At 39.4% G+C, this 13,184-nt stretch overlaps 1 protein-coding gene across 38 annotated transcripts in view; it reads left to right on the top strand.

The window, feature by feature from the left end:
- The window catches only part of trioa (trio Rho guanine nucleotide exchange factor a), a 784,286-nt gene that overhangs the window by 190,554 nt on the left and 580,548 nt on the right, over positions 1–13,184 (top strand). For 18 of the 38 annotated variants that reach the window (XR_012394600.1, XR_012394593.1, XR_012394607.1 and 15 more), the window contains 2 exons: positions 1,815–2,062; positions 3,909–3,953. The exons of 1 other annotated variant lie outside the window; for it this stretch is intronic. Coding sequence is in view for 13 of the 37 variants with exons in the window: in XM_073930885.1 (XP_073786986.1) it covers positions 1,815–2,062; positions 3,909–4,053; positions 4,141–4,168; positions 4,253–4,415; positions 6,183–6,304; positions 6,605–6,683; positions 9,019–9,219; positions 10,872–11,010 (1,125 nt within the window). In the remaining 24 variants the exon portion in view is untranslated. Of the gene's footprint in view, positions 1–1,814; positions 2,063–3,908; positions 4,054–4,140; positions 4,169–4,252; positions 4,416–6,182; positions 6,315–6,604; positions 6,684–9,018; positions 9,220–10,871; positions 11,011–13,184 lie in introns of those variants that run through there. 19 more of the 38 variants (XR_012394601.1, XR_012394594.1, XR_012394592.1 and 16 more) reach the window with 6 other exon arrangements.

The following is a 13,184-nucleotide window of genomic DNA, read 5'->3' as shown; positions in this document are numbered from 1 at the left end:
ATAAATAAAGTTATTCAACATGTGCGTCCGATAGCTCCGCCCCTTCCGCTACGTGAGCAAACCTGCGGTCGTTGAGTGCGTGAAGTGGCCATCATTCCTCACTTCATTTTACCAGCTGAATAAGTGCATCATCCGGGTAATTAAAGTGCACTTATTATTTGTAGAGTTTTCAGTGTGAACACACTACTTACACTATTTATACTACAAAATGGCGTAGAATAGTGCGTAAGTATGCGATTTGGGACGCAGCTGCAGTCTCTCCCTTGCCGTCTTAAGCCACGCCTCCTGAAACACGAGCACCACAAAAGAACCCTCTCGTGTGTTAAAAGCGACTAGTGCTTGTCCGGCGGCGTGCAAGCCAAACTGACATGCTATTTTAGAGCAAATATTTAGACTTCATGGTAAACAATATAGGGAGAGACTAGGCGGAATAGCGCTATTTACTTGTGTTTTGTTGTTAAACTTATTAAAATCTACATCGATGCTGTAAAAGGTCCTTCATGAAACTGAAAACTATCTTCTCAATCTTTCATCGAAAGATTTTAGTAGCTGAACAACACTTCTGTGAAGATATAACCCGTTTGTAACAACAACATCTAACGTTACATCAGCTTTGCGTGAAGCTAAAACTTTTAAAAACAGAACATTACCTGTATTGTCGTCTTTCAGGTTGTATTTCAGCTTTAATTCGCCTTTTAGATAAATAAATAAATAAATAAATAAAAAACAAAGCAGCTGCTTGTTATCGTGACAGCAATAAGATGCAATGGACGGCCCATCCCTTTCTCTCCAAATGGCGAAATGGCGGGGCTGTTGTCTTGCTCTACTGTTGCAATGGAACAGTTAATGAGTGTCGCCTCTTGGTGATTCTTAGCTCTTTGATTTAACTCAATAACTTAAATTAAATTATACTGTTTAAAAAAAAAACACAAGCCAATGTGGAGAGGTGTCCTTTTTCCAGCGTTGCCATGACAGCACAGTAATACTATTGCAAGCAGTGTAAATATATATAGTAAAATTGTCCTGTCGGTGCGTTATTTGAGTGGACTTTGCTCTCCAGTGAGCATGTGCAGTTCATGTAAAAATACATTATGTATACGGGCACATGAGCAGAAGATCCACAGAATATCCTTTGCAGATTTCTCCATGTTAAAATGTCTTCTGCTTGTCTAATCGCAGGGCTTCAGATGAAGGGTTGTTTTGGTGCTAAAAAAATTGGCAAAATTGACCTACCGTGACCACATCTGAACACTGTTGAACTTAAACTAATACAAGAAACCTCTGTGGATGTTTATAGTCATGTGACCGAGTACAGATTATTTATTTAACAATCTACTGTAACTAACATGTGTCCTTATCTCACTTTCTCTTCTGTTTCCAATCTTTTCTTCATCTCTTCTGGTAACGCATGTTTCCAATGCAGAGCATTCGCAAGGATAATCGAATAGTGTACACGTTATTCTTGATTTCTATTGGAATTGATTTGAAAAAATAGTCATGATCTGATGCTCAAATTGAAGCCAAATAATTTATTTTATGAAATGATAAGCCTTGATGTTCTGTTTGGTGTGAGGAACCTTTCGACTTGGTTCTAAAAAATGTTTATTAAAGTGTACAGATATAAAAGATGTGCATACAGCCTTTTAATATCAACATTTATTTTATTTTAACTATTTATTTTTTATTTTTAAGGAAAATCTGACACAAATTTTTAAATTACTATTATTTGTTTACACACTTAAACAGAACATGAAGGCTGACGTTTAAAATGTTTCTGGTACTAAGTGTGTGTGTTTGTTTGTGTGTGTCTGCAGAGTGAAAGCAGCAGCAGCAGTAATATCTCCACCATGTTGGTGACTCAGGACTATGTGGCTCTGAAAGAGGATGAGATTAATGTGGGTCAGGGGGAGGTGGTGCAGATCCTGGCCTCCAATCAGCAGAATATGTTCTTGGTGTTTCGTGCCGCTACTGAGCAGTGTCCTGCCGCCGAGGGCTGGATCCCCGGATACGTGCTGGGACACACATCCGCCATCATCCCTGACGCTCCAGACGGAACCATAAAGTAAGAACGGTTACATAACACATGATGTTTGTGTTTTATATAGGCCATATAACTATAAAATCATACACAAGTACTTGTTTACTTGTTACAGCCTAACAGTAATCTTCTGTTGCAGTGTCGACTATTTTGAGGAAAATGTCGGAACCTTTAATATATATATATATATACAACCTAACAAAAGTCTTGTCGTCGAACCCAGTTGTTAGAGAAACAAATAACAGCTTGACTTCTAGTTGATCATTTGGAAAAGTGGCAGAAGGTAGATTTTTTTCTGATGAATCATCTGCTGAACTGCATCCCAAACATCACAAATACTGCAGAAGACCTATTGGAACTAAAATCAGTCAAGTTTGGTAAAGGAAAAATCATGGTTTAGCGTTATGATGTATGGGGCCATGTGAGAGATCTGCAGAGTGGATGGCAACATCAACAGCCTGAGGTATCAAGACATTTGTGCTGCCCATTACATTACAAACCACAGAAGAGGGCAGATTCTTGTGCAGGATAGTGTTCCTTCTCATACTTCAGCCTCCATATCAAAGTTTCTGAAAGCAAAGGAGGTCAAGGCGCTCCAGAATTGTCCAGCCCGGTCACCAGAGATGAACATTATTGAGCATGTCTGGGGTAAGATGGAGGAGGAGGCATTGAAGATGAATCTAAAAAATCTTGATTAACTCTGGGAGTCCTGCAAGCAGGGTCAGCGCGTCCATAGAGGCGACCTAATATCTGCACCCAGGGCGGCAGTATGGAGAGGGCCACGTCCGTGACACCTCCCTCACCACCCGCGTCCTCAGTTATGTCTGCGACACCTCCCTCACCACCAGCGTCCTCAGTTATGTCCGCGACACCTCCCTCACCACACACATCCTCAGTTAAATCCACGCCTGGGGCCGCAGAATAGAGAGGGACGCGTCCGCAACACCTCCCTCACCACCCACGTCCTCTGTTATATCCGTGCCTAAGGCGGCAGAATAAAGAGGGACGCGTCCACGACACCTCCCTCAACATCCGCGTCCTCAGTTATATCCATGATTATAGTTATATATCAATATAGAAATATATTCATTGCCGTTGAGGAGCTAAACCAGAGAATTTTTTTTATGACACATAAAATAAAATGAATAAATATCAAGACATAATGTTCTTCCCATGTCTTCTTGTCTAATCTTCAAAAAAAACAAACCTTCTTAACATTTAACAGTATTCATTTTGGTTAAGATTTTGGTCAACAAAGAATAGTGTTCCAATTCACCCCCTCTCTCTTTCTCTCTCTAAAACTTTGTGAATAAACAGGTGGCCAATGGTGCCCTTCCACATAATCCTGTGACCTTCATGTGACAAACAATTAAACATTTCATATCCACAACAGTAATACAAATCCTACGCTTTTTCCCTCTCAAGAAATCTCCTGTAGGTCAGAACAGTTCTGAAAGAATTCCCAATGTTACATTTACTCATTTAGCTGATGCTTTTTCGTTCAAAGCGACTTACAATTGAGGAGGCATTCAGTGATTCAACTAGAAGAGGCAAAACACAACGAGTGCTACCTTATACAAATCAACTGTTTGTGCTCAGAGAATTTAGTGCTAGGAGTAAAGGAGGTTTAGGAGTGTTTGTTTTGTTTTGAGAGAGAGAGAAAGAGAGAGAGAAGAGTGTTTCTACAGGTGGTTTGTGAAACCCACTTACCTGTGTGAACCTTCATGAATGCAGTGTTTTTTTATTATTATTATTTTTTTTTAGATGGTTATGGAGTAGTTGTCAGAAAGTGGAGCAAATTTGGTTCTGGTCAAAGTGTCAGAGAGATGCGTGGTACAGTATAATGTTAATGTGTTGAATTGTTTCTCAGCAGGAAATCGTCATCATCATGGCACACATCCCTCCGTATTCGAAAGAAGTCAGAGAAAAGAGAAAAGGACAATAAAAAAGAGGCCAAGCTGGAAAACGGCTACCGGAAATCCAGAGAGGGACTGACCAACAAGGTCTCTGTGAAGGTAACACTGAGGGAAACAAACACGGCTTCACAATAAGCATTCTCTGAAAGTTTTTCAACTCGAAACATTCTTCTCCTTTTTTTACAGCTTCTAAATCCCAATTATATATATGATGGTAAGTAGAGCGTCTTTATTATTGCATCATTCTGTGGTTAAAGAGAGAAGTTAAGGGTTTGATGCCATGGATCTTCTTCTCCAGTTCTCCCGGAGTTCCTCGTCCCGCTGAGTGACGTGACCTGTGATAAAGGCGAGTGTGTGACTCTGAGGTGTAAAGTGTGTGGTCGGCCCAAAGCCACGGTCACGTGGAAGGGACCTGAGCAGAAAACACTCACCAACAACGGCCACTTCAGCATCGCCTACAGGTGAAGAGCAGATTGATTTATTTTGATTATTTTGATCATTGGTATTTTAACATTGTGCGATTGTGTATGTTCTTGTAGATATTGACAACAAATTAAGGGATTGTTTTCATTAATGATAATTAAAGTTATTTTTTGTGTGTGTTTTTTTTTTGTCGTTAGCTAAATTTCCATTCCTTTCTATGCTCATTTTAATGGATTGCTTAAAAAAGATGGACATAAATGATAAGAATTCACAAAACATGCTTTTTTTGCAACATCACAAAAGACATTTGTGAGCCTGGAGCACAAAAACAATGACTCACTAGTGACTATATACAGCCACATCGCACTGCAACTTGTGTGATATTGTGTATATAAAACAGTTCAATGGCATAATATACACATAGTATAAAAAAGAAAAGTCTAAATACCTTTTTGTAACTAGGAACTACTTTCTTCCGCCATTCATTTACATCTGCAGCTGACGTCAGAACAGTAGAAGCCGTTACTAGCTCATCAACGTCACTTTAGAGCTAGTGTTTGAATGATTCTCTAGTGCAATGTCTAAAGTGATAACAAATCACGTGATTTTGCTGGCATTTTAAGATTATAAGGCTGAACGGCATGAAATGCCATCAGTCTACAGAGTCTATATCGCCCTGAATTTCTCCGTTGCAAAAAATACAGCACTGCAACATACAAAAGAGAGAGATCGACTTAGAAAGTCACTCACCTGTTTAATAGTAATTTGATCAGCTGTAGTTTGAAATTAAGCTGGTTTTTAGGGCTTATTATGCGGTCTCTGTCGCCGTCTTGTGGATGAACATTGTCGACAGTCTTTGCTTAAAGACGGGCTAATGTGTCTCAGAAATTATAAATATTTAAAGTAGGCAATATCCTAATAAATAAACTGCATAGTTGCAATCTAAACAACTACATTCTTGACAAAAAAAAGCCTCAAAAGTACATTATGTTGTCGAACAGCTGCAATATTGTCAAACTGTAGAGTGTCCACTGCTTGTTGCTGTGTGTGGGTGGAGTAATACACAAGAGTGAAAGGTGAAGTGGCTGGTCGAGTGCTGTTTCTGACAGAATACCGCGGCTATCAGCCAATCAGATTTAAGAATCAGACAGAACTGTTGTATAAACAAATAAATTTGTGTGTGTCAAAAATCATTTGAAAAACTGTTCAGTTGAGACATTTTGTAAATTTCCTTCTGTAAATAGGAGAAAAATTTTTTTTGTATTAGTGATATGCATTGCTAAGAACCTAATTTAGAAACATTTATTTATTAATATTTTTGAGGATAATTTTTATTCAATATTTTTATTTTTTTATTTTTTTTTTACAAATATTTTTATCTTGATCAAATATTGTCATATCATAATAAACTGTACATCTGTGAAAAGCTTATATTTATTACCTTTTTACATAATGCAAAAATCTCAGTGTCAAAAATTGTCACTTATGTGTAGTTTTGTGGTCCGGGATCACATTTATTGAAAAACAATAATAATAATCAAAATCAAAATGTGATTTATATATGTTTTATTGTACATTTATATTGGTTTATTCCATCTAACAGCGTTTTAGTTAAAGTTGTTAATGTTTTTGAATGCATTAATATATAAGAACAATAAAGATTTTATAGATGTCTTCAAGCAAGAACAAAATGCTGTTTAGGATTTGTTTAAATTTTGCATCATTCCTGTTATCACATCGTTTTATCTCATCTAATGCTAAGCTAAGCTAATGCTGTGGTTTTGTGTGTGCGCTCTTGATCGCAGTGAGACTGGTGAGGCCACGCTGCGGATCGTAGGTGTGACCTCAGAGGATGATGGCAGTTACACCTGCATTGCCACGAATGACATTGGCAGTGTGGCATCATCAGCCAGTCTCAGAGTGCTGGGTAAGAACCAGTTCCCATACAAAGCACCATTGCAGTGTGTACAGATTTGCATAAAAGCTTTGAACTTTAGCTTCTTTTTTTCAGTCAGGAAATGTAGTTTTCAGTTCTATGCTCAAAAAAGTGTCATAAACCATCCATGAATGCATTATCAGTACTCCATGAACACGTTTTAGTACCATTACATTTTCTGAAAGTACAAGAGAACTTCTAGACTTTGCAGTTATGCCACATGGAACTTATTTTCTTGAAAATTAAATAAAGTAAGGCTATGAATGAACTTGTTTGGACTGTCTTGTATAGGCACGACCAGCGATGGGATCCGGGTCATGTGGAAAGACAACTTTGAGTCCTTCTACACTGAGGTAGCAGAGCTTGGCAGGTGAGACACAGCTCATTTAATATTACATTTGATGCTCTTATAAAAATATTCATGCCACAATTAGCCTGTCATTAAGACTTTAGATATACATGGAAGGTTTCCTGTTGTGCTTATTTTAAAGTTGCCATGAAATTCAATAAGTAAAAATATATTTGCCCTCATTAATCGAACACCATAACCTTCCCAGCTGTTATCTCAAATACTGTTTCTTGACTTTAATACTCACTTGATGCTCAGTTTGTGTGAGTTGTTCATTTCTATGTGTTCAGCAAGTTGTTAGAGCAGCCGACTCTAGTTGTAGGAGCCATTTGGCAACTGTTCATTGTTCCACTTGGTGGTGCTCTTTAAACAGGCTTTATAAGTGGGAACGAATATTCCGATAACGTGGTGTTGCCCTAGACGGAAGGGAGCACATACAGTTTTGACCACACACAAGATACTTATGCACTTACACACTCAACAGGATAGTATATTTATGTAGTGTCATCCCAAATGGCACACTGATGGTTTTTTTACTAAGCGGAAATTCAAACCGTTTCCCTGATGACGTTTGACGGTCACCAAATCAGTGAAATAAATGACCAAATTATCAAATAATACCTGCCGTGAGTATAACCACATTCCCCATCGGGAGGCGCTATAATCACTCTCGTAGGAGAATTTTGCTTTCACCATCCAAAATAAATAAAGTTATGCTACATGTGCGCCCGATAGCTCCGCCCCTTCCGCTACGTGAGCAAACCTGCGGTCATTGAGTGCGTGAAGTGGCCATCATTCCTCAATTCATTTTACCGGCTGAATGAGTGCATCATCCGGGTAATTAAAGTGCACTTATTATTTGTAGAGTTTTCAGTGTGAACACACTACTTACACTATTTATACTACAAAATGGCGTAGAATAGTGCGTAAGTATGCGATTTGGGACGCAGCTACTTTCACACAGAGCCTCGCACACAAACAATCGCACACACATTCATCCACGCTTTAGCGTGACGGTTTGATTTGTTGGTTTGTAAGTCATGATATGTGGCAGTGTTTGATGTTTACAAACGGAAACTTACCTGGAAGGAAACTTGTGAACTACTGGAGTTTGCAACTGCAATAAACCTAAATATCTGTGGAAACAAGGAAGACTGTTTATTGCGTTTACACTTCATCAGCCAAAGGACCTTCCAGGCCTTGAAAAGTTTTGGAAAAACAGAAAAGTTGTGAAAAAGTCATGAAAATTAGTTGAACAAATATCTGTTTGCTTGAATAAAGGTTAGTTGTCTTTACTTCTTTTATGTCTTTGGCCAAAAACATTGGCTGCTTCCGAATCCGCCTACTATTCAGTGGGTACTGCATTTGAATATAAACGTACTACTCAGCCGTTAGAAAAGTACGTTCTATACAGTATGAATGGGAAAAGTATAAATGGAATTCATACGTACTACATCCACCATTTTGTCATGGTCATGTGCACACATAGGGCTCAACCTGTGCAGTGCACATGCCCTTTTTAGTCTTGGACTAAAAATCTTGTCGGAAGTAGTAAGTCATCCGGGTGCTTCTCGCATACTGATTTTCGAATTCTATGAATTCGGACACACTTCTCGGCTCGCATACTGAATTTAGCGTACTGTATAGTATGGAAGTATGCAGTTTCAAACGCAGCCATGGTCTTACATTATTAGTGCTGTGTAAGCATTATCAAAATCAATGTTATAATATTATATGAAAATACAGTTAAACTAAATTGATTGTTGCGTGTTTTACAATATACTGTAGTAAGTTTGAACGTGTTTAGTTTTTCTTATTTACCACGTATACATAGACATCACATGAACCCTTAAGTCAGGAAAATTTGCTAGAAGGTCTTGGAAAAGTTATAATGCAAATGTCATGGAATTTTAGTAGTAAAATGTGTATGAACTCTGTAACTATATTAGGAGTACAGGTAGCAGATCAATTGCATATAAAGAGATACAGTATATAATAATAATACATAATTTGGATCCACATGACTTGACATCTTTTAAACCCCAAAGGGATAATTGTATACATATTAGCTGCATATTACTGTAGGTAAGTGGTGTCCAAACTCGTTCCTGAAGGGCCGGTGTCCTGCATATTTTAGTTCCAACTCCAATTAAACACACCTGAACAAGATAATCAAGCTTTTTCTAGGTATACTAGAAACTTCTAGGTAGGTGTGTTGAAGAAAGTTCGAGCTAAACTATGCAGGACAGCGGCCCTCCAGGACTGAGTTTGGACACCACTGCTGTAGTTGAACTCCTCAAACTGTTTTGTTACAGCATCAGCTCATAATAGTGATGCCACTGTTTCTCTCTCATAGGGGACGGTTCTCTGTAGTGAAACGCTGTGACCAGAGGGGATCAAAGCGGACCGTGGCGGTCAAGTTTGTCAATAAGAAACTGATGAAGCGAGACCAGGTGACCCATGAGTTCAGTGTCCTACAGAGACTCCAGCACCCTCATCTGGTCAGACTGCTGGACACCTTCGAGACCTCCAGCAGCTACGCACTGGTCCTGGAGATGTGAGAACACGCATACAGTACACACACACACACACAGAGACTCTGAGTTTTCATTCTAACAAATTATGTGCGTTTCCATCATGTTTTTAGAGCAGTCAACTGTAGTATTGGTAACCTAGCAACCAACAGTAATCAAGGCAATTATAATAGAGAGAGTTGATTGGTCATGTGGATACAACATTTGCAATGTTTAATCAGCAAATGTGTCTCCATCTCGCATTATTCATATAAACACCCTACTGAAAAAAACAGCTTAAACCAGCCTAGGCTGGTTGGCTGGTTTTAACTGGTCAACCAGGCTGGTTTTAGAGGGGTTTTGGCCATTTCCAGGCTGGTTTCCAGCCATTTCCAGCCTGGTCTTAGCTGGTCAGGCTGGGAGATGACCAGCTAAAACCTGCTTGACCAGCTAAGCCAGGCTGGGAGCCCAGCCAAAACCAGCTATGTCCAGCTAAAACCAGGCAGATCAAGCTGGTTTTAGCTGGATTTAGCTGGTCATTTTCCAGCCTGACCAGCTAAGACCAGGCTGGAAATGGCTGGAAACAAGCCTGGAAATGGCTAACACCCCTCTAAAACCAGGCTGGTCAACCAGCTAAAACCAGCCAACCAGCCTAGACTGGTTTAAGCTGGATTTTGTCGCCTTGGTAGCACTGACGAGACTGGGCGGGACAGAGAGCCGCGCGAATGGCGCGAGCGATTGTTTACAAGTGTGGAGTCCCGTGAAGGAGCTCCGGATGGAAAGTTTTGTTTTGTGTTTACCTCATAGTTAAAGTTGTTGCACGTCCGCCGGTTCCTGCCTCAAAATAAGTGAGTGTAAGTCACTTGTACAACCAGGAAGTGTTCAGGAAAAGCAAAACAGAAGCGAAGAAACTCGATACAGAGGAACATTTACACCTCACTGCCAGCTAGCGTTTCGGAAGTGTTAATGCAGACCAACAGAGAGAGCGTGCAGAAGTATAAATGCACAGCTACACGCGTTGCCTGCAACGTGAGTTACGCCGGTCACTTGACGCAGTATAAACCAGGCTTCAGTAGCTGAGTTTTCATTCTAATGTGAAGCAAATCTTTTCAAAGTTTGCAAATAAAGAGAATTATGTGAGAATTATGTTTTCTTCAAATTTTGCAAATAATGCAAATTATCTGTGTTTTCATGTTTTTAGAGCAGCCGACTATAGTATTGGTAACCTAGCAACCAGCAGTAATTAAGGCAAGCATAATGGAGAGAGCTGATTGGTCATGTGGATGCAACATTTGCAATGTTTAATCAGCAAACGTGTTTCCATCTCACATTATTCATACGAACACTTTTTCACTCCTTTGAGACCTCCAGCAGCTATGCACTGGTCCTCGAGATGTGAGAACACACACACACACACGCTATACACGCACACACTCACACGCTCTCAGAGGCTGGGTTTTCATTCTAATGTGAAGTAAATCTTTTCAAAGTTTGCAAATAAAGCAAATTATTTACGCTTCCATCAAGTTTTTAGAGCAGCCGACTGTAGTATTGGTAACCTAGCAACCAACAGTAATTAAGGCAAGCCTAATGGAGACAGCTGTCAATAAATTCAATATTTTTCATCTCCATCACTCATTTCTCCTGCAGTTTCTTAACCCAGGCCGCTGATGTTCCTGTGTGTGCGTTTGTGCAGGTCTGATCAGGGCCGTCTGCTGGACTACATCGTGAGCTGGGGGAATCTCACTGAGGAGAAAGTGGCCTTTTACCTCCGGGACATTTTAGAAGCTTTGCAGTACCTGCACAACTGCAGAATAGTCCATCTGGATCTAAAGGTCAGTGTTCATCTTTTATTCATTTGTCAGCATTACACAGGATGTTCCCAATTTTTATAATAAATAAGAATAAATGAGGCTTTTTTAATATATACAAGTACGTTTTTGATCAGAACATTTCACTTTTCCTTAGTTTTAGTATGTTCCATATAAACACATTTCTTTGACCGTAGTTGTTTTAACTACTATTGTAAAGGCACAATATGTAAATTTCACCACTAGAGGGTGTGTATTCACAACAAACAAAGACATATTTTGATGACTGTGACTGAGTGTGGAATCATGGGAGTTGTGGTCTTCATAGAGTTAGCCGGCAGCTAGCTTTGCAACTCTCACATGGTCGCACTCTGAAGCTTAGCAGGGCTGCGCCTGGTCAGTACCTGGATGAGAGACCACATGGGAAAGCTAGGTTGCTGCTGGAAGTGGTGTTAGTGAGGCCAGCAGGGGGCGCTCAATCTGTGTGGGTCGTAATGCCCCAGTATAGTGAAGGGGACTCCATACTGCTCAGCGATACCATCTTTCGGATGAGTTGTTAAATCGAGGTCCAGACTCTCTGTGGTCATTAAAAATCCTAGGATGTCCTTCAAAAAAAAAAAAAAAGTGTAGGGGTTCAACCCGGCATCCTGGCCAAATTTGCACACTGGCCTCTGTCCATCATAATTGGCTTTGTCACCTCTCTACCAATCAGCTAGTGTGTGGTCTGGCGCAATATGGCTGCCGTCGCGTCATCCAGCTGGATGCTGCACACTGGTGATGGATAAGGAGATTCTCCCAATGTGTAAAGCGCTTTGAGTTATTATTATTATTATTATTCAGTACATCCTACAGGACTCTTGCAGAAATCATGTTGATGGATGACCTAAAGTATTCAACACTTAATCATGATACTGTAAAGCAGAGTAAAGGTTATTGCGCACAGAATCTGAGATATTTGTTCATAATAAAGTTCAATATCAGTCGGTTCACAGAAATTGTTGGTCTTTCTTCTCAGTGGCTGTTTTCTTCTTTCTGATTGGTCAAGACTCAAATGAGGCAAAATTCCACACGTTTAATGCAAATATATCATGAATGTAAACATATCATCGACCAGGGGCGCCTGCAGGATTTTATTCCTAGGTACGCACAAATCCAGCACCACCCCCTCTAATCTTTGACATTATGACATTAAAAAATTTGCACATATATGACAGAAGATTGTGAAACATTTAGTAAACCATTAATTAAATCCTTATTTTCCACTGACCAAAAATCATCCTGCCGCACAGTTGAGTATTGGACGGGCTCAAACAACAATATAAATTGTGTATTTTTCTTGGAAAAAAAAAATCTTTTTACAACGAATTTTGTATATAGTTTGTCTCTGTGTTTAAGTATTTTTCTTGTTCAGTTTACATCTAAATAAAAATAGAAGAACGAAAACATTTGAGGTGAAGTGCTTCAAAACAGATCCGCTATGCTTCAACAATGCCGAATCGCGAACTGGATTGTCAAATAAAATTAAAGTGAAGTTTTCAGTTTCGGAGAAGCCTATATTAAACTGTTTAGCATGTTGCGCCGGTCAATTACAATCTAATTCATTTAATCAAATAATTTTAATAAGCAGGAAAGGTGTTTTTCAATATTCGCAACAGCAATGAACATGTTCCCACATTACCTCGGTGGAACAAACTCGGTTGGAAGGGTGAGAAAACCAACGCAATCTCACGGCAATTAATGTAGATGTCTGCTTATTATGCCAGTCAGTCAGATAAAATTGTATAAAACAACTTGAATGGTTCCGTTCCATGCGAGGAGGCTGCGCAGCTGCTGGATCTGATCTGTCTGATGAAAGACATATTTTCCCTGGCTCAGGTGCTGATGATGAGACTGCGGTGTGCACTCCGTGTGGGGAATTAGTATTTGTCTCATTAGATTTAGGCCTTTTGGCAAATGTCTCAATTAGGTTTATCTGTTTTAAAGAGCATTTACTCATTTTGAACCTTGTTTTAAACAATAGCTATCTGAATTGTAATTGTTAGTGTGCAGAAAAACCGCCTGCAAAACTAAAGCCAATAGATTTCTTTACTCATCTCCCACCATGTAAGTACATCGCTACACACTTTAATGCACACAAACACACACCTTTATTCATTCTCATTCCTTCTTTGTCAATATATCATAGTGTATAATGTTTA

Source organism: Danio rerio, chromosome 19 (genome assembly GCF_049306965.1).
Source record: "Danio rerio strain Tuebingen ecotype United States chromosome 19, GRCz12tu, whole genome shotgun sequence".
Classification (NCBI taxonomy): domain Eukaryota; kingdom Metazoa; phylum Chordata; class Actinopteri; order Cypriniformes; family Danionidae; genus Danio; species Danio rerio.
The sequence above is the reverse complement of the archived record's forward strand: the minus strand, read 5'-3'. Positions and strand labels throughout refer to the sequence as shown.